This window comes from Ischnura elegans, chromosome 2 (assembly GCF_921293095.1).
Source record: "Ischnura elegans chromosome 2, ioIscEleg1.1, whole genome shotgun sequence".
NCBI classification, from domain to species: domain Eukaryota; kingdom Metazoa; phylum Arthropoda; class Insecta; order Odonata; family Coenagrionidae; genus Ischnura; species Ischnura elegans.
This window is the reverse complement of record NC_060247.1, coordinates 90,587,355-90,609,032: the sequence shown is the minus strand read 5'-3', so window position 1 is coordinate 90,609,032 and position 21,678 is coordinate 90,587,355. Positions and strand designations below refer to the sequence as shown.

Genomic DNA, 21,678 nt, shown 5'->3' with positions numbered 1-21,678 from the left:
ATTTTAATCTAGGGTGTCCCAATTGAACGCAGATCCCCTTGATCAGCAGCCGAGCGCTATATACAGAAACCACCTTTGCGTTATTCTACTACGGACTTTTTGATCAATTATCTACTTCATAATGCATTTGCACTACTTCATCCAATTTTTGTAGCATTTCTCATAACATCTCTTGAATTACTATTTATTCTCATTTTTTGTTTATCAAGATATAACTACATATGTACTTGAGAGTAAAATTTAAATCACATTTTCAAAGCCCATCCTTTTTTTCCTTATTTGAATCTGAAAAAGCAATCGAAAGAATCGATCCAGACAAGAGGGGTCCCTAACTCCACTAAGTGAGAATAATTTCTCAATTCACTGTAATGCTGCCAGGTGAAAATAGCTGACTAACAAACAGAATTACATCACCACATGCACGCATACTTCAACCAGCCATTATATTTGTGACTTACCTCCAGTTCTCTCCTGTTGTCAGGTTCTATGTTTTCTTGGTTGTTGTCTAAGCTGGTAACAGGAGGAACTTCATCCTCTACCATGTTGTCCGTTATCCTTCGGGAAGTGGGTGGTGGAGGCGGAGGAGCAGTGGTGGTCTTGCCTCCAACCACAATCGCCGGGGAGGTAGCTGTTGTTGGAGCAGCTGGTGGGGACGGTGCTATGGAATTGTCAATGGCCGGCGTTCGCTCCCAGTCATATGGATCACTTTCCTTCACTCCTCTTCGCTTCATACACCTCTCAAATAATCCAGTTAGCATCTGAAACAAATACAATAAAACTATATGCTCAAAAAGTTCATCTAATTTTCAGGGATTTTATACACAATTAATAACAAACCAATATTATTCACAGCATTAAAACACAAAATGAGATGCTTAATAGAAAAATATTCACCTCATGCATCAGAAGATTATAAAATTGATCAAATATATATGTATTGCATATTAATGCAAACAAAATTACAAATTTGTGATTTAAAACCCACTTTTATGTTAAGTAAAATAAAAAACTCACAGCGTAGTCTGGTTTATCAGCATATTCTAAGCTCTGAATGTGATCCAAAAACTGCCTTAAATCAGATGGTAAATGCTTCAGTAACAGCCTGTGGTCATATTTCTCTTTCATAAGCCCAACCTATAAAACAAAAGCAATAAGTAATCCAGTATTGTGAAAAATAACAGCTAGAACACAACCAGAACCAAATGAAAATGACAAAGTAAGGTGCACATGGAATTACCCGGATTTCATACATTTATTTATAAATGGTTGTCAGCCTTTCATTCCTCAGTAAATACAGACAATTCATCTTTAACAATAATCAAGTACAGGGGTTCTTTGGAAATGAGGACAAATCTAATGGTGCCACGAAAAAAATATCTCAATCCTTATTTCATCACAATTTTCATTGAGCAAATGCACAAATGAAGACTTACCTGCTCCTTGTCTTTAATTTTTCTCCATGGTAGTTGGCCATTAACAAACTCAGCTAACATGTAAAACAGTGACCACAAGTCATCGTGCCTCCCCATTTCCTAAAAAGAAACAGTTTGGAAATTTGCTATTTATAAACAGTGACATTATGATTAACATTATGGCCTTGCATTAAATAGAATGAATCACCACAGCAATTTCAAAAATAAAAGTAAAAGAAATTAACACAGGAGACAGTCATGACGGAAATTTCTTCATGATACTATGGAGACAATTCAGCTGAACTATCACATACATGAACCATGATGGAATCTTTGTTGCATACCTTGTTTTTATGGGCGTTGATGGAAGCGTAACGAACTGTTCCTCTGAAACCAGCAGCCGCTCTTGGAGCCCTGACTTCCCCAGTAACTGTCGTGTACTGACGAGCAAGACCGAAGTCTAACATGTAAACTTTTCGTGAGTTATGAGGGAGACGACCCACAGAGAAATTGGACTGCAAAAGAAACAAGCATATATATTATAAGAAATCCTTCAAAGGACAGACTTAACTACTATACCGTAACAAAATAGTTCACTATATTAAATAGCATCACTACGGAACACACAGTGCTGTCAATTAGATGTAAGAAAAGAAATACGAAACTTCAAAATTTTCCTGATAATAATGGATTGGGAAAAAATCAAGAAGTGGAAATCATAGACACTAACTCTGGAGAATGAACTGGAGACTCTGAACAGATTCTAACCAGGCTCTGGAGGATTTGGCATATGCTTCAAATAAAAAATGAGCTTTGACAAGGAAAATACTTCATTTCCTATTCCTTAAGACCTCTCATTTTGGCCCATCAATAGGTTATAATACTTGAAATTCAAAATAAGCCCTTATTATCAACAAACTATGCCATCAATGAAGAGCTCTCTACAATACACATTACACCTTCACCTAGCTAAGAAAATTTCCAGAATTGTGCTTAAGCTATTTTCATTAAATGTTACTTTCATTTTTTATTAAATATTGAGAAATGAAAGTTTTTCATTTTGATTCAGCAACCTGGCCTCCAAAATCACCTTTTATACTGATCTGCATTTCGTTTGACAACTAAGCATAACTAAATTGAGTAACCATCTACATACATAATATTGTTAGAGTAAATATCTTGTAGAAAACAGAAAGTCCCAAAAACTTTCAGAGTATGTATTTCATTATGTGAATACGTTACATCCTCCAACCAAATCATTAAATATTAAAATACAAGTCACGATTGATTAGGCAATTATAAATGCATACATCATTTTCAAAAGCACATACATACAAAGAGATCATATACAAATGACGAAAAGAGAGAATTGCCGAACCAATACCAATTATCATAATTTGATCCAAAGTTAGTTCAAGTAGATGAAAAGAAACAATAAGTTGGAGCTAAAGAAGAAGAAATTTTCACTGGCAAAAATGATAAACTGAAAACCATTGATATTTGTTGAGAAAAGGCAAAGAATAAAAAAAACTAAGTGAAATGGAATCATAAAAATGTACAAATACACAGAAATTTTGAATATCATGTCATAAAATTTTCCCAAAGATATACACGTAAAACATTCATGAATGAAGAATTATGCACTAAAAAATAAACCTATCTAAAATGCCAACTTACAGGTTTGATATCTCGATGTAAGAAGCCAACTTCATGTATACTTTCAACGGCTCGAAGGATCTGTAAACCCAGACGGATGGTTGTGGAAAGAGAAAAGGTACCCCTAGGCTGTGCACGACGAAGCTCAGCCAAATTACGTCCCTGAAGTTGCATGACAACATAGTTGAAGCGGTCATTACGCCCACAGCCAATGAAGCGACACACGTGTTCCTTACCTGAGAAAAAATAATGACCATTAGCTAACAAACAATACACCATTGAAATTAAGACCTGTGAAATTGAAGACCATTGAAATAGTCTGATGAATGAGATCATGATTCTGGCAAAATAATTTTTCAACTTATCATTATTGCAACTATGTTGTTCCAATTGATAACGGATTTTCACCTTTTATAAGATTCTCAAAAAATTATTAAAATTTAAAATTATGTACATACTTTTAAAGAGCCAAAAACCATTCTCATTTTCAGCTCTTCAAATTAATTCTTATGTCATGTTGAACAACTTCTTCACTTTAAGTTTGAGATTGTTTCATGAAGGTTCCAAGAGTACTTAGAAATGCCCCCTCTAATAAATTTAGTGTGTAGCCCAATGCATAAAACAAGAGTTTCCATTTCAACTAGATTGTATGGTTTGCAACTACGTTCTTCCTTACAATTAGTACTCATCATGATACCACTATTCAAAATACTTTGCTTTTCCTTGGTTGCTTGGATTTGGGGATGATTGTGTAAGGTTTCAAAGCATCATACTAGTTTCTATAAGAAAATCTGGGATAGTAAGTCTCTAGATTGTCAATAACTTTGGGGAATGTTGAATCTACAGCATAAATTTTCCCATTAAAATGACACCCAGCAGTCAGAATCATTTAAGTCTTGAATTAGGGGTTAGTTCTTAACCAAACATTCTCATATTCTTGTTAGCAGCTAACAGTAATTCTCTAGCTCTCATAGCAGATAGTGAAAATAAGACTTTTTTATTTATTTATTTAAGTAATTTTCCACAGCCATGATGCCAATTTAACAATGACATGAATTAGACACAATTCAATAACAAAAAAAAAACAAACAAAGAATTAACCAGTAGGGAAAATATAAGATTCACTTGGCAGACGTATGCGACAGAGCTTGTGCGGTGAATTTGGAGTGAAAGTAACGTAACATGGATTTACTTACCCTGGAGTCTTTTAAGAACGGCCACTTCCATTTTCAGAACTTGTTTAGGTTGTCGCGCCGACTCAACTTTGAGGGCAACCTGTTCTTTGGTAACAAGATCCAGGCCTTCGTATATTTCTCCAAACCCTCCACCTCCAATTTTCCGTACCTGAAACAATTTCAGAGAAAAAAAAGTTTGATGTAAACCCCTGTGACTAAGGAATATACTTAGAGATTTTTCTCTGCTCCTGCACCAGGTTATTGACTTCATTTCCACCAACACTAAAATCGTATCGGAATACATATATTATTTCACTTGCTCAAAAATATCACTGAGAATATGAGAAAATTCATTTTTCATCATTCAAAATATTTAGCACTAACAATAAAATTCCTTTAAAATGAATGATGGCTCACATCACATCAATGTACCAACATCATGCTTCACGCTTTTTATGGATCCATTCCAAAGAAACTTGGTGACTAGAAAAAGGTTAAATAGAGGAATTAACCTGTTAGGACCTATTGTCGGCCATAGCCGATGCAGATTTTCCTACCCAAATGAATGAATGCCCCATTTGCCCTATAGCCAATGAGGTTATTCTCATGCAAAAGAATGAGCTTAGGCTATATCTGATGGATGGGATAGGAAGTGACTGCATCCCAAACAATAAACTCAGGCATGTGCCTACCAAAAACATAATCATTACAACAAAGGAGAGCAATAACATGACTCGTATAAAAGAAGATCGTAAAAAAAAATTAAATGACTTTTTAATGAGCTATTTATTTCCTAGGAGTCCTGCTTGATTTCCTTGTTTTGGAGAAAATAGTAAAATAAAGGCCTCTTTAATTACTAAACTCCATCACAACCAAGAACAAAATAAAATGTTTGAAAAAGCCAAAAATGCAAAAAATTTCAATACCCAGGTAAAGCTGAAGTCTTTCACAAAATAGGAAAATTATATGAAAAGCAATATCAGGACAAGGTAATGCCATGATTATAACCAATTCTACTCACCACTTTCCATCGCTCCTTGACCACATGGCCTGGCTGTAAGAGATCTTCACTTGTCATTGTGATATGGTCCGCACAGTTGTTGTTGGCGTCCGTTTCAGAGTCGTCCCCGCACAGGGCACCGTTGGCCCCTACGAGGCAGCTCCGTTCCCTGGCGACAGGAAAAAAAAAAATATTTAACACCTTCACATTCATTCAGTTCACATATAAATACACACAGCAAAAAATCTGTAGCTAAAAGAGACTAGATAGTATAAGTCATATCATTTCTTGTCAAGTAGTCCATAGGAAAATTTAATCCCAAAATTCTGCCACAGTGTAATGTTGAGGCAAGCATCTTCCTGGTTGCAGGAAACTTATGATTTTTGAATCTAGTATGGCTTTTCCAAGTAAAGGCTCTTTCATTGCATATAGGCTGGGTCTTAGAGCTAAATCTATGCAGACATTAAGTTGCAATGGATAAAAAGCATCGTCGTCCCAAGCAAATGAAAATACAACACCAATATTGGTCATAACACCAGCTAGATTTGGCATCAAGACCTAGCCATACAAAGAAGGAGTAAATTTTTTCTCTAAATTCTTCATCTGCAGACAACAAGGGGACAGCTGTAGAATTGGATGCAACCCATCAATGTCTGCCTCAGTCATTTATCATTTTTTTTATAAGGGAAAATTCAAAATTTCAGGGGTTTAAAATATGACCACAATAAAATTTTAATATACAGGCATAACACAACACCTATGTATCTATTCCAAAATGAAAAATATATAAGTAAAAAGATATTCGATACAATTAATTTTAATAAATTTTTACTTGAAATCAAAATTGCTAAAAGATACAGACTTATTTTTTACGAAATTATACATCTGGGTGATTCAACGGATCATATTTTGCACAATGGAGACGAAACTTGAATCAGACAAGAACATCACTGGATTTAGACATAGGAAATGAAATCAGTAGTTAAAGCTTCCCCACTATAATCTTACGAAAAAGAATGCTGAAAACTGAAATCCAACATAATCATAAAATTGCCCAAGAATGAAAACTTTGATAAAGGGTAAATCGCTAAACACCTATGTAACCAGGAAAGACTAAGCAATTTGAAGATTAAAGATTGATAAGTGTTCAAGTTGTAAAACAATCTTAATCGTTTTTAATGACATTCATGCCTTCAAAAACATTCACTGCATTAAACACACTATGACGACATCATATCAAAATTATGAAATGTAAGAATGGAGAGGAACTAACTCAGCTTTTAATATTTTATTTAAAGAGCGAATGCTGTGGTGAAGTTTCATTTCCAATTTCAATTCAAAGGGAAAATTTTTACATTATTGCTGTAAAGCAATCTGGATAAAGTGGATGTATATCGGAATGGTACGAGCCAGAAGCAGAAAAAATAACTCAAAACTTAACTGCAGAATGGGTGAGAGTTGAATAAAAAAGCATGCAGGATGCACTGACCCAGTACTCAGCATTTACCCCTCACCGACCTCATTCAAAAACTATTGGCAGCATGCCAGATGAGACTGGGATTACTTCCAGCTGTTAACATTATTGAAAGGCAGGAAGTGAAGGTTTATACCTTGCCAAGAGGAACTTATCAATTCTACAATCCAAAATTTACATTGCTCTAAAGAGTTAGGCATAAAATAAGCATCACTTCCTACCTTGAATTTCTAAGAGTTGTTTTTACAATTGCCACTCGTGGGGACAATAGGAGCCTATCTTAGAGGTGTAACACTTTCTTCACCAAGCAGATTTTTAGAACTAAAGCATATTTAAGACCTTCAATGATCATTTCAATTCTTTTATTGCCATTTCATCAGTTTCTACATCTATTAGGATACAAGCATTAAAAATGACCCTTTGTGAATGACAAATCTTAAAGCTTTTATTGTAGATGTGAAGCCTTAACAATGACTGACAACTATTGGCGTGCTTAGGATTTTTCTGCAGGTGTTCCAAAAGTGCTAATGAGCCATCCAGTGGTGTAGCCATTGAGGAGGGGTTCTGGGTTAAACCCCTCCTTTACCCAAATTATATTCTTTATTTTAGCAAACACTCGCACAAAATTAGTTTTTGAATCCTAAAAATCAGGTTTTCAAAATCAAAAATTTTACAAATTTTCCAGGACCCCCTTTGCCATACAGTGTTTTCCATACACACCGGAAGGGCCCCTAAATCTCCGGTAAACCCCCCCATTTCAAAATCCTGGGTACGCAACTGGATCCACCCCCCTAATAAATTTAGTCTTTTAAAAAATGATAAGCAAGTACCCTAATGAATGTAAATCAAAGTTTATTAAAAAATAAATTTTCTCCTGTTATTTTCCTGCAGTGTAACTTTCCATAAGAACTCAAGAGGATGAAATTCATCATAAAAATCGTGAATTGTATTATTATCTCATTTTTTTCTTTTTTTAGGATTAGACATTTTATTCTAGATTGCTTAGGTCTTGAAGGCTACTTGAGCACCTCAAAGATCACAAGTGGGTGTCACTGCACACACGGACCATTCAAACCAGGTACCTGCAAACCACGACCAATATGCAATTTTTTGGTAAGAGCTAATAGGTTATCTGTCAAAGCTTCAACCCAAAAAATGGTTCTGATAGAGTAGGCTGGAGCTCACCTTGGACTAAGCCACAGGCATGTGAATTTCACATATTCAGGGTTAGGGGGCCTGTACCTTTCCCTGAGCCTCTTCGCACCGCAGGGATGTATTTTTGGAGTCATTCAAAGTAGTAATTTTGGAGTAGAACTCAAGATCTTTCAGTCAGCAACCTAACGATCTACGCAGTCTCACATTTAGAATATTAATTACTTAATATTTCATCAAATACTTCGTGAGAATATAGAAATTTGCGCCATCTATGTTTGTAAATCCAACTTTGTGACCCCCTAGCTCGAATATACAGTCGATTAAGGTCAAGTGCTCAGGAACGATACTATGACTGCACACGATTTTATTTCGCCTTTCAATTGACTGTTGACAATTCTGTGTTTAAACAGTCATTTTTGCAGCGCCCCTTTCAATCGTTTTTATTGCCTCTTCCTCTCGATTCAATTTGAAAATGTCCGCATCATTGCACTTTGATAGGGCAAATGCGACGGTGCCAGTGACGGAGTACGTTGCGAATTACGGAAAAAGGGCTAGAAAAGGTAGGCCACGAAGGGAAGCACGTCGAAAATTCCGCCATCGGGAAATATTTGACTTGGGAGATAGGGGTGGATTTTAAAATACGTGAGGAAATGCCTATTCACTAAATTACGGCTTCTGAAGGGTTAATTAGCTATAATCATTGGACATTGAGAGATGGACTCTACCGGGAATATAGGAAGTAATTGCAGCTATCCCCGATAAGGTTAATTTATTCAGGACAATTTGGGATATATTCATGCATAAAGGAATATAAAAACCAGTGATCTTGAGCTCGTACAACACAGAGAGAGAGAGAGATACGGCTAATAAAAAAACCCGCATGCGATCATATAAGCCTCTGATGCTATGGTGATTAACTACCACATAATTCAGCCATGCTACCCCTTCACTACGACATCCTACGATCACGTAAACTGTTGCCTTCGAAAGTTATAACGCGGTACACTCGTCATGCTACCGCGCCCCGTAACTCACTCCTACGAATTACTCGTGAAGCTAACGTTCAACGGCAGACGACCGAGAGTGCGCCGAGTGACACGATATTTATGACGCTGAAGTAGGTACGTTAAAACGCACGCGGTACCAACCCAGTCTTGTCAAATCCACTCGACCCCATATCACGGAAGGTAGAGGCTGGGATTCCCATTCCCCCCTGAGACGATGGGGCATTTACCCCCAAAAACCCCCTGACAGCAAATATCAATTCAATCAAATAAAATTTGATATTGTCTCTAACCGGGGGTCTGGTTCACTTTATATTGCTAAACGTTTTTAACACACCCTTAGCATTTTAACCTTCTAAAACGCAGAAAATAAATTATTGTACAGGAAAGAATGCAGTTAGATTTAGCGCATATTTCTTCGTGTATTCTTCACATCCCCCTAACATTTTTCCAAATACCTAGGTCACGCTCAGCGGGCGGTCCTTAGTAAGGGCGAAGCATATAAAAGGCATACTTACTAAATAGGCACACATTTTATACCCGCCACATGATCAAATAATACAATGAACGCGATAATACAAGGGAAAAGAGCAGCTGCATCTAATACGAAGTTGAGGAATGAAAATTATGTTAATTATTCGGTAGCAGATGAATAAAACAAAAAAGAGAGAGGGTGATAGAAAAAGGTTATTATTGTTTTTAGGGTGCGTCGACATCTTAGGTCATTTTGCGATAGAAAAAGGGAAAGGAAAACAATACCTTCCAGAGTAACCGTTAAGGAGCTTCTAAGAAAATACCCTAGACGTTTAAAAGGTTTTAAGAATGGGTTAAAAGATAAATAGAAGCGAATAAAGGCCGTCGGAGCGGAGGGGGGGGGGGGCAATCTAGGGGTTAGTTAGGCATTCCCTCCAAGTGTACCCGTCCCGAAATAAATTCCCCCGCAAACCACTTTCCCCCCGAAAGTTTTTTCTGGCTACGCGACCTAAAAGCGGACGAATGCGAAGAACGTAAAGAGAAAAATGCATCAAGGTGGAAAAGAAGATGTAACAATTATCTAATCTAAGAGGCAACGGCGCCCTGGACTTATACGGAATGATGTGATTCACTGCCTTTTCTATTTAAGATCATACACATTTATGATATCACTGTCTTACTTCAAGATACGAGTAAACAATGGAGTCAGAGTGAAAAATGCCCTTGGAAGCGCTTGTTCCATGTTTCTTTACTCAAACAACGCGGATTCCCATAAAAAGCCACCATTTTCAAAAGTACCAAACTCCGACTCTTTCCTCTTCATTTGAAGACAAAGTACCCTCAAAGGTCTTTCGATGAAAACCACGCTCCTCGCTACTGATGACATTTAAATAGCCGGCTTAATTAGCGAGAGTGTAGTTCGGGCCATACATCAACTCGACCAAATTCACGTTTGTTAGCGGCACGAGAACCCCGAAAACGGGTCCGATCGATACTAAAATTTCCAAGAGCGTTCCAAAGACGAAAGGGAGACGAAGAACTGGTATGCTGGGTGTTGGAAGCAAAGAATGATAGCTAAACAAGAGGATTGGACAAGATGACGGAATCAAATTGCCCAAGACTAGCAAAAAAACACCGCACATCAACGAATTATTTCTGCAAAGCACACAACGCGATGAACGTCAATGAGAGTGGAAACAACATATGATTCGTCACTATCAGAAAGAAGAGAACAATGCATTTGGACTTCAAAATAACAAAACACAACAACAGCACCGCAAATAACCAGCGAAAATACCAGGTGAGCACCTCTAAGTAATATATTCATTGTAATTGACAGCTCAAATTTTTAAGTTTATAAGTTTAAAAGTTGTTATTGTAATTTAGAAGTTAACATGCCACGCAATTTAAATATTATCATCCAGCACCAAGGGAAAAGATAGCATTAGGGGTATCAACATTCACTTATACAATAACTCTCGCACTCGGAAGGGCTTACCCGTTGAAAATAAAATTTGTACAGGTAAGAAAATTAATTTTTGATGGAAAGAGGTGAGCTGAGCAATGGGGAATGAGCCAGGAATAATTCACCGAGTTTTCGCAGTTCATTGCAGCGCAATCAAATTGAACACACCAAGACAAAAAAGCTATAATTCTACTTTGAAATTCTGTTATTACGATACTTTGAACTCTATCCCGGCTGGTTACTTGATGAAATCAAAATGTGTATCACCATTCGATTTCCTTTGAAATACACAGAGTGCCTCACTGGGGGAGCGAAGATCAATAAAAACCTCCAATTCCGAATCCATATGATGCCTTATACCCGATAAAAATGAATGGAAGTCAAAACTGTCACTGGAGCAATTTCCAATGGGCTACGAACGATTTTTCGCAAGGCTAACATAAAGAGGGATATATCGCCAAGAAGACGTCATTCGCCGCTAGATACGGCTCCAACTTCCCTAGCATCTCGCTATTCACGGTAGGAAAAAAATAATACTTCAATCACCAACGATACTGTAAAGAAAATCATTGGTTGATATATTATTTTTTTGCGATAAGCCACTTGAAAATTAGTCGCTGCCAACGGTAAAGTTTTCACTTCAAATCACATGTATTCGACCAAATTTACCACATCTCGAGTGTATTCACTCACATGGCACAAATAGAAAAGACACACCACAGCAGACTACGTCCTACCCTCATAAGGCATCGGAGGTGCGCTTTTCTTAAAAAACTACCGGGAAGCGACAAAATCACATTTGCCAACGGTTGGCTTCCAGGTTGGAGATAGGATAGAAAAGACGGATTCCACATAAATGCAATGCGGCTCGGCAGTTTAAAGGGTTTTCATAGAGAGTGATCATTTGCTCACTATGCTATGATCATTTCCCCACCGACCAACTGTACACAGAGACCGCAATTTTTGTATTCTCTTTGTAAAAACACATTTTCGAAAAGACAGTGAGAGTGCTAAAATGTTTGGAAATAAGAAAGCAGAGTAAAAATTTGAAAAAAAGAAATTCCAGACTTTTCACGGCAAAAACCCTTAATCTAGAATGGAAAGGACAACCATCTAATGCATCAAATGGCGAGTCCGTAGTTCGATTTCCAGTCAAGTAACATGATTGTTATTAATTTTGCTGCAGTTTTTCAAATATAGTTAGGGTAAGACAACTACTGCCAGCTCATGAAGAAGAAGTGTGCATAATGATTTTTAATTTTTAACGTCATCTATGTGAATGACCAGTGGCGCCGACTCCATGGGGCCTGAGGGGGCCCGAGCCGCCTCAAAGATTCGTTTGGGGGGGGGGGGGGGGGGGGGGAGCCCCCTCAATAATTCAGGAAAATAATTTAGTTATATCATGCTTTGTGAAATCACAAAAATATATAGGTATTTTTTATTTCCCATGCTTGACGATAGTTACCTTTTAAAATAAATTCAACAATGTGTTAAAACAAATCATAAGGTAGTGCGCAGGTTAACTTAAAACAAGTGGTATGAATCATGATAGTGTTTCGGTGCTGCGACAAACTTTGAATTTAACCTCTTCCCGGAGCAAGACCTCCGATATGGGCCCCCCCAATATTTATTATAAGTCGGCGCCTCTGTGAATGGCATCATTTGAGTTACTGAATCTACAAATTCTAGTCTACAAATTAGTACTTCGCAGCCACGTCTATTTATTATACATTCTAATTGAAAGCTAGGAATTCCTGTTAAACGAGAAGTAAAAAACCATCTGTCTTGCATTTTCATAAATTTAGATTTTTCAGTAAATTTCCGACTTTTTAAAGTTTCTTTTTCAAGTTAGACATTTCGGATATTTGTATATTTTGGACATATTTTTTCGATTTATTTCGACTTCTCCTGACAATGAGTAGTTAATAACCATAGTCTAATAATTCGACTCTATAGAAGAAACCTGGTTAATCAATCGATTGAGATCCTTCCGCATCATAATTCGTTCCTCAGACCGCAGAAGAGTCTTCTGAATTTAGCATTGCGTAAACTCGCCTGCCGTGGCTCCACTTCCTCGTCAACCCACTCCCGAATTCATTTAAACACTTCTCTCTGCCAAGGCGCGACCAGGACCCTGCTATCAGACGCGGAAGAGAACGAATCTAAACCAAACCGAAAATCTATACGGCCATTTCCGCGAGATTCCAAGGCAGGATCAACGAATACTCAAAAATATCCTCCGCTATTTCGCGTTGGCCTCACGCGCCACCTGCCTTGATCCGCGGTTCACGATCCTTCGATACTAAACATATTTATGAATGCATTTCTTCATCACTTGGTGTGATTGGTATGTTTTAAAATTCTCTTGTGCGTCGGCCAATAAATGTTTACATTAATTCCTCGCCACCGTTTGGCAAATTCCACTGTCACCTCAAGGCTGGGAATTTAAGAATATAACTTGAAGGGAAAAGTCAACCATTTAGTATTTGAAGTCAAAGTGAAACAACGCAATAAAATTTATGTAAAATACTAAATGGTAGATATTTGTCTCCCAATAACATAATTAAATTATCCGCCCTGAGGATGACAACATAATCGCTGAAAAAATGGAAAGGAATTGATATACGCTGAACAACCCTGAAGAGAAATTAATAAAACATACTTACCAAATATAAGAATTGGAGTGCATAGAATTAGGACATTTGAATAAATATAGTTTTGGATTAACGCTTTTTCATCGTGCTCGATCCGAAAGTTGCGATGCTTTCATTCAAATAACTATTTTGAATTCATTTACAGCAAAAAATTGCTAAGAACAAAAAAAAAGTCGCAGGCAACGGGACTAAACTGTATTTTTATGATCTCTTTTATGCTACGCAACACTTCGAGTGGTATTATTTTCCAAAAATATAACGTGGTGGGCTCAATTTCCATTATTTAGCGACAGTCACTCAGAAAGACAGACGACAGACTAAAATTAGAAGATCATATTCTGAGAGTTTCAAGATTTGTGAGGAAGTTATATATCATTTTGATGAAGCAAATGAAAAATTTTGCTCTTTTCTACCAATAAATTACAAATGACCCAACCCATTTCGGTCTCATTCGGCGACTTTCAAGAGTACACGTGATTATGATTAACATATCGGAGGAAAGGAAGTATTTCTCATTTTATTATAAAAATGAAAACTTCGTATCCAAGGGGACTTCCTGCAGTGGCGCAGCGAGGGGGGATAAAACCCCCCCCCAGAGCTCAGAATTTTTTTTAAGTTTAATCCATTTTACTTAATTGCATTGATATCACTAATAGAATAGTGTAAGGATTAACAAAATATCCCTCAAAAAACTGTAAAACTCACCATTTTGAACAATTTATCTTAAAATTCCGCAATTTATTAATTTCGCACCTATCGCTTATCCTGGTGGGTATTCCATACCCCACACACACCGGTATTAGTTGCACCTAAACCCCCCCCCCAGCCTTAATTCCTAGCTGCGCCTCTGACTTCCTGAATCAAATTTTATACAAGCCTAGCGACTTTAATCAAGTTGCCAAACTGCATAAAATCGTCGAGGCATCCTCAGACCATTATCGCAAATTAGTCACTCTGGTGCTGAAAAACTCGCACTGATTAGCAAGCACCCTCCAACTTCCGATCCGCGGCGATGGGTTGAATGACCACGCTCTCGGGTCAGCGGAACTCAGCCCGTTCATCGTCTGCGATTCCGCGATAGACGCAATTAATGGCGCGTTGCTTTGTTCGCAAATAATAGCCAGCCCATAAGTCCTTCCCTTAAGGCATCTCATGGTATTAGGAATGTACCTTCCGTTTCCACACACACCCTGCTGCTCTTTATAACTTCTGATTAAAATTCGATCCACGATCCTGCTATCTTTATTTTACACTACATAATTATTTCATTTCCTTTCCAGCGTTTAAACTAGGCAATGGGTTCTACAGCTTATTTCTACCAATATACACTTTTATCATACACGGTTTGCGGCATATTTGCGGTGGAAATCATCAATATTGATTACATGAGTCATTACACAATTATTCACTCAACTTATTGGCGCACGATGAGTTTCTTTGCATACTAGTTCTTGGGCGCCAATAATATCACGCAGAATTGTGCAATTTCACGTTTGATTAACATCCACTTTAATTTAAATTAAGATAAAATTTTAAACAGGGAATAAAAATGACAGAAAAATTTTCAAACGTAAGGTTTGACACTTCAGAAGATCCTAGCCGAAAGGAAGCATTTTTGAAATCATATAATCACAATCGAAATGCTAGGTTTGCACCTAGGTGGAAAAAATATGAAAAAAACGAAAGAATATCCGCCATGGAAGCTGGACAAAAAAAAACCACTTCGCACGTAATCATTATTTTCAATCAATAGAAAAATGGTCGATGAATTTGGAAAGAGTTACCCTTTTCCAGGCGATCATGGATGAGTGGCAACTAAAATAAAAATAATGCCCTTCCAGAAAAAAATACTCGCCAGGCGAGTGAAATATAACCCGGTAGGCATAGGAAAAATTGGAAACGCTCCCACTTTTGAAGGCTGAGAGAGGTTTTATGGCATAGTATAAGACTGTTATAAGAACAGTCGCAGAGAACGATTTTGGCTCCTATTTCATTCATCCGGGGTTTTCGCACGTTGATAACCCGAATCACTGTAAAGGCTTCCATAGCAAATTTGGCTTCAACCAATCAACAGGCTCCAACTATTTCGAACTCCTGTGTTTGTGGTCGCATTACTTAGATGTAAAATCACGGTTTTCTTTTCAGCATTCGTCACCAAATGCATACACACTTAAAATAATTATTTCTGGGGACTATTAATCTCAAGAATTTATGGCAACTTACAGAGAAATTCACTTCAATACAACTACAGGGAATTTTCACGGTAATATTATTTAAAAAATTAAGTTTTGGCTTTTTACAGGATTCTAGGAGAAAATAGTCTGCATTGAAACCATATTAACGAGGAAGTTGCCCTTTAATTAAATTAAAGAGTAATCTATCCATCCAATTACCCTGCATTCCTAAAAATTTATTCGGTATAGTTAGTAGAATCTTTGAATACTGACCTTAATAATATTAGGGATTCTCACCTCAAAATATTTTTAATTCGTACGAGGATCATCTATAAATAACACCGACCCATTGCACCTCCGGCTTCAGACTATTGAGAAACCTTGGGGGAAAAATAGCCTCGCTTGCATTAGGAGGTATGTATGTACTTTTACTCTAAAAATTCTGTATCCAAAGTTGAACTTAACGGGTAAATTACATTTCGATATTACTCACTGCTCGATTCAACGCTAAGGTTGTTTTAGATAGGTGAGGATTGAACTAACCCCAGATTCAGCAGCAGCGGGTGAATACCACACATTCAAGGTGAGGTGGTCCGTTCCTTTCCTGAGTCCACCTCACATCGCGAGGACTTTTCTACAGGGTGTCCAAAGGCTTCACCCAGTATTTGAACCCGAGTACCTTCGGTCAGTACTCTATGACACAATATGCATGCATTTGTTTATGTTTTCTATTCATTTGACGTTTAACGTCCTTGAAGCGGATGTACGTTTTGCTTTGGCAATATTTTCTGGAAAATCTCATCAGTCAAAAGCTCTGTCATGTATTTTAATACACTTTCATGCTCTAAAGAAATACATTTATGAAGCTAATAAACATTATGTATCTATCTACCACGCTCCCCCACTTTTAAAATGAAAAGTATAAAAATATTTCCGTTAAGTAACGACGGAGACGGTTTCATAGATGTTAAAAAATGAGTTGAATTGAAGAAGGGCTTATCAGACTGAAGGAATGAATCCACCGAGGACAATCCTAATATTCATGCTCTGAAGAAAATTATTTATAGAGAAAATAAACATTATCTATCTATCTACCACGCTCCCACTTTTGAAATGAGAAGTACATAATATTACCATGAAGGAACGGCAGAGACTGTTTCATGGGCGTTAAAAAAATTAGTAGAATTGAAGAAAAGGCTTCTCAGACTGAAGGAATGAATCCGCCATGGACGAGGGGCACTCCATGGAGAAAGAAATAGAGAAAGTGAGAGGGAGGGAGGGGGGAGGGAAAGGAGATAGGGTGGGGAGGTTAGTTGCGTCGACGCCCGAGACGGGGTGAAGTGGATCGATGCGATATGAATGAGAGACTTTATCTCACTGCTGCGAAAGAGAAAAGACCCAAAACACCTACTGTAGGAAGTGAATCAATTGCGTAACATAAGACGGCCAAAAGAAGGATATCTAAATCATAGGGAAAAAAACGAAAATGAGATGAAAATAACCAGGAAAACATCTGCAATATGAAGCGCCCAGCGAAGAATATCTCAAGCAAAGAAAGTTTCCTTCAAAGATCTTTAACTTATAAGCTTCATGCGCCGAACGACATTGCTCCAAGATAGTACAACAAGGAAAATGACATTAATGCAAAATACAAATTTCAAGAAAAATTACACGCCTATCGAATTCCTATAAAAAACGGAAAAGCGAAGAAACACCCAGCGAACAATACCTCTAGCCAAGAAAGTTTTCTACAAAATTCATAAGCTTGATATGCCGAACGAAAATGCTCCAAGATAGTACAATGAGGAAAATGGCATTAAAGCAAGAACCAATTCCGAGATAAATTACACACCTATAGAAAGCCTGTAAAAATATGGAGATGTGACAAAAAGATCATTTCAAAGATAGCATGTGCTTCAAGGAATAGGTCAAGAGGAGATATATCGATCCAGAGAAATATAGCGAATTGATGATTGCGAATATCTCCAAGAGTTACATAAAACGAGAAGAAATATATAAAGATGATAAAACTTGTTTTTCCAACTCCAACGGCGATTAAAAATAATTCAGAGAAATGGATCTGTGATCAAGGATGCGAGACAAAAGAGTGGTAAAAAACATCAGAGACATCTGTAAAAATAGCGAATCCAAGAATAGATGTCGCGTCATTAGAAATGGGTGGGCGAACAATCTACAATCTCGTTCCTCTACCATGGGTATGGGAAGAAGAAGAACATTTACATTACATAACCGATTACAAAAGAGAAATTAAAATAAATTGATAAGGTGGAACAAGAGAAAAAATTCGTTGATGAATTTAATTAAAAAATGAGCCTGAAAAGAGCGCGTAAAAATCGCGAAACTGAAGAGAAAGACAATTTTTATTGCGAATACTTTTTCCATAGAACAGAAGTCTTTGCCGAAGTCAATAATGATAGAAGCTAAGCTACACATGTAATGTAGTAGCAAATATTTTATTTTTTTGTAAATTAAAATTCGGCCCAAGGAGATCAAGGATATCTTTTTAATACCTGACACCGATTCATTTGTAACTACACTCACGCAATTGTTTAAGCAATAATCGAAAGCCCGAAAATAATTTCAGCAAGAGCCTCGGACCGCCAAAGTCACGCTAACTATATCTTGGGAAATGACCGCGGATCAGTCAGCAGTAAACTGCTACGGAGTTCATAAAACCTGTCGATTTACGCTTGAATTTGAGGAATATTGTAGTGAATGAAAATTTGACTATTTTCCCCAAGAACACATTTTAATTTTATTCATATTTACCATGGATAAATTGTAAGTTACTTTTTTTTAAGTTTTTACTTTTTTAAGTTTTGGTGGAAAATTGCCAATTTTAAAAATTTATCTTTACGTTCGAACACACACGTGCATGAAGTTTGAAAAGTCCAAGGCGAAAAGGATTCGTTTTGACCAGGCCTCAAACCAGGATCCACCTAAACAGCTTCGGAAGCCTAATTATCATTTATCAATCAAGATTGATGATATTTACTCTATGGCATCACACTTCGTAGAGGACAATGCGATAGAAGACGTAAAATCCGAAAATCCAAGCGTGATAGAGTGGAATTCTACCGTATTGAAATTTTACACGACTATTTCCAATAATAATCTTAGAAAAGTGCAAGTATTTATTTTAACAACAAAAGCAGGATTAGAAGGGAATATGATTCCGGCAGAGGGTTCAAGGATGCGAGACGAAAGAGTTCGAATTCGAGTCGAGTAAAATAGGTGTACGGGTAGAAAACGGTTTAGTGGTACAAGTTATGGTCATAAAACCACTTCATGGGACCAAGGGGGAAGATGATTGAGCCCTCTAGACTGGAGCTAACACCGGAGCGACATGGGGAGAGCGTGCGTCGGACGCCAGCCCTAATTGATGGGCTAGGATGCGGGGATGATACGAACACCAAAAACGCACACACACACGAACGCGCACAGGAGACCATCCGCCCAAGCGATGCATAATCATTAGCGGAGCCGAAAATCAATGCGGGACCCACCGAGTCAGACCCCTCCGATTTTCGGTCGTGATAACGCCTCCTCCCCCCCCCCCCCACCCTCGCTAAACTTTCCTTCGCCGGATTTATCGCAATACAAAGCATTAATTAGAGATTCCAAAGATAAAAGTGGTGTACGCAGTTTTCAGGGAAATTTCTACTTAATTGCTTATTCTTTAAATTCTGAATTGCAAACCCATTTTTATTAAACTGAATATTGATGAATAAATGGGCTATTCAAGCTACATTTCACGAAAACTGAATTAAAAATTAAGCAAATTTGAAAGGGTTTTCACGACAGTCCTAACAAATGCGCAGAAAAAATGTAAATAACTGCTGGAAACAAATGTCATCGGGGAAGAACATAGCATTGAAAAAGCATTAAACAGATGGTGACAATAAATCAGACCACTCACAAAACTACTGCCCGAGCTATTAGCAAATTAATTCCGTAAAAAATGAAGTTGAAGTACATTAGTTGAATGAGAATTTCGCAAGACTCAAACTGCAGGAATTACCGTTAAATGAAAAATATAATAATTAAATAATGCGGTAAATGGCATTTTCTCAGCGTATGATGCTGATGAAGTCTTCGCTAGAATAGTCATAAAACAATCTACGCGCCAATGTGCCATACCATGAAGGTTTATTTATTAACACGACGGATATCATGCACGAAAGCGATGTTTTTTTCAATACAGCAACGCAAAGGAGGGAATACGTTGATTGTTTTGATTTGTGGAGGGACCGTGTCAAAGCGAATTCTCATTACACGGCAAAATACGAAAAATGCGGAAAAGGAGGACATACTAATTCCTGTAACGAGGGGAAAAGATTATTTTTTCTCGAGCATGCTCGTTCAGGAGGGAAAAAAGAACGGGAGAGCAAGAATTGACAATACAGCTCATTAAAAACTCGTTAAAAATAAAAGTATATTACCCAGCTATGTAATATATCAAGCAAGTATATAAAACGAAAACGAAGCTAAAAAGAAATCGCCGGGCTGATATTTATCTATTATAATTCAAGATTATTTCTCGCGTGCGAGAAGTAAAATAATTACTGGATTGAAAAAAGTAAGAGCTCCATTTGAAAACAGCTGAATTTGAGTAGATTTGATTCCGGCTGTATTTTTTAAAACTACATGCAATTATTTAGGTGATATCTCGATTATTGACGGCATATGCAGAAAAAATATTAGAAAAAAATATTTTGAAAATATATTTTGAGAGAAAATATTTTAAAATACCGCACGGAATCCGACCACGATGGGTATTAAAATTTACAACGGATTATGTCGATACCTTGTTGTACACGAACGACACGATTCCGGAAACTGGTATGAATTACTCGCAGTATTCATAAAACGTTGGAGATGAGCAATTATTTGCCGACGCGCAATTATTGCCTTCAACGTACTCTCTACATAGGCAATATTTACAAAAAATATATCTAACATAAGCGAAAGTAATCAATAAAAGATTTTAGAATTTAAAAATAATGAGGAACAATGCCACAGATTCAGATATCAACGAATACTTAAATCGAATAAAATCCGATTCAAAAGAAGGGAGTTACGGCAAAGGAAAGCCCCGGATGAGGTATCTGGCACAGGTGATGAAAGAACAGATTAGCTGATTGGAGATTTACATCGAACAAATCCTACACCTGCTGACTTAAGATGATTATAAACAGCCAACGAAGCATCATTTGAAAGTAATTTGAACTCTACCTACGTCTTTCGGAAATTAGATATTTAATGTATAATCAGATTGCAGGTAAATTAAATTCCGAAGAATTTACTGCTGCTTGCACTATTTTAGGAAAAATACCGATAAATTCGAAGTTCTTTTTCACAGATAACGACGGGCGACGGCTAACGTGAGATATCAAGCAAACAAGTATTCAACTAAAGCGATAAGCTGACATGAATAAAAACAGTATAACTAGTAACTAACACGGTAGGCTATCAGGATTTCCCGCAGGCGCTTCATTGTGTAGGACAGAGGCCCGATTGGTATCACCCACCAGAAGCGAGATAACGCGGTGGTCGACTAACACGGGGTCCTTTGATTGAATAGGTATGGCTTGAGTAAGGACTGGCGCTAGTGACACGCAGTTTTGACCTTCTTTCCATTCATAGTGACCTCACTGCCAGCAAAGAGCGATATTTTTAGAGAGACTGTTACAGCACTTACACTATGACTGTTACCGATTAATTGTCAAATTAATTATACAAGAGGTTGTAAATGATGTATTAGCCGATTAAATATGGGATACAATGTTTACTACCTCATTGAAAGAAAAAAGAGAGAGGTATCTTAAATGAATACCATTCACACAATCGGTCCAAACTTCCTCAAAGTTTGCTAATTCACAGAACAATAAATTTCATCGTGACGCTCCATATCTTACAGTAAAAAAGGTAAAATGCGCCTCTGGAATTTAAAAACAATACACCTAATTCTACGCCGATGATAAAAATGGATCGCAATTCAAACTTCATAAAAT

At 37.2% G+C, this 21,678-nt stretch overlaps 1 protein-coding gene across 10 annotated transcripts in view; it reads right to left on the bottom strand.

Annotated features, from left to right (window-relative positions):
• Positions 1–21,678, bottom strand: part of LOC124154162 (tau-tubulin kinase homolog Asator) — a 168,514-nt gene that overhangs the window by 38,956 nt on the left and 107,880 nt on the right. For all 10 annotated transcript variants that reach the window (XM_046527710.1, XM_046527707.1, XM_046527711.1 and 7 more), the window contains 7 exons: positions 5,265–5,412; positions 4,265–4,412; positions 3,090–3,304; positions 1,757–1,927; positions 1,434–1,532; positions 1,015–1,134; positions 459–758 (listed from right to left, as the gene is read on the bottom strand). In XM_046527710.1, the coding sequence (XP_046383666.1) occupies positions 459–758; positions 1,015–1,134; positions 1,434–1,532; positions 1,757–1,927; positions 3,090–3,304; positions 4,265–4,412; positions 5,265–5,412 (1,201 nt within the window). The remainder of the gene's footprint in view (positions 1–458; positions 759–1,014; positions 1,135–1,433; positions 1,533–1,756; positions 1,928–3,089; positions 3,305–4,264; positions 4,413–5,264; positions 5,413–21,678) is intronic.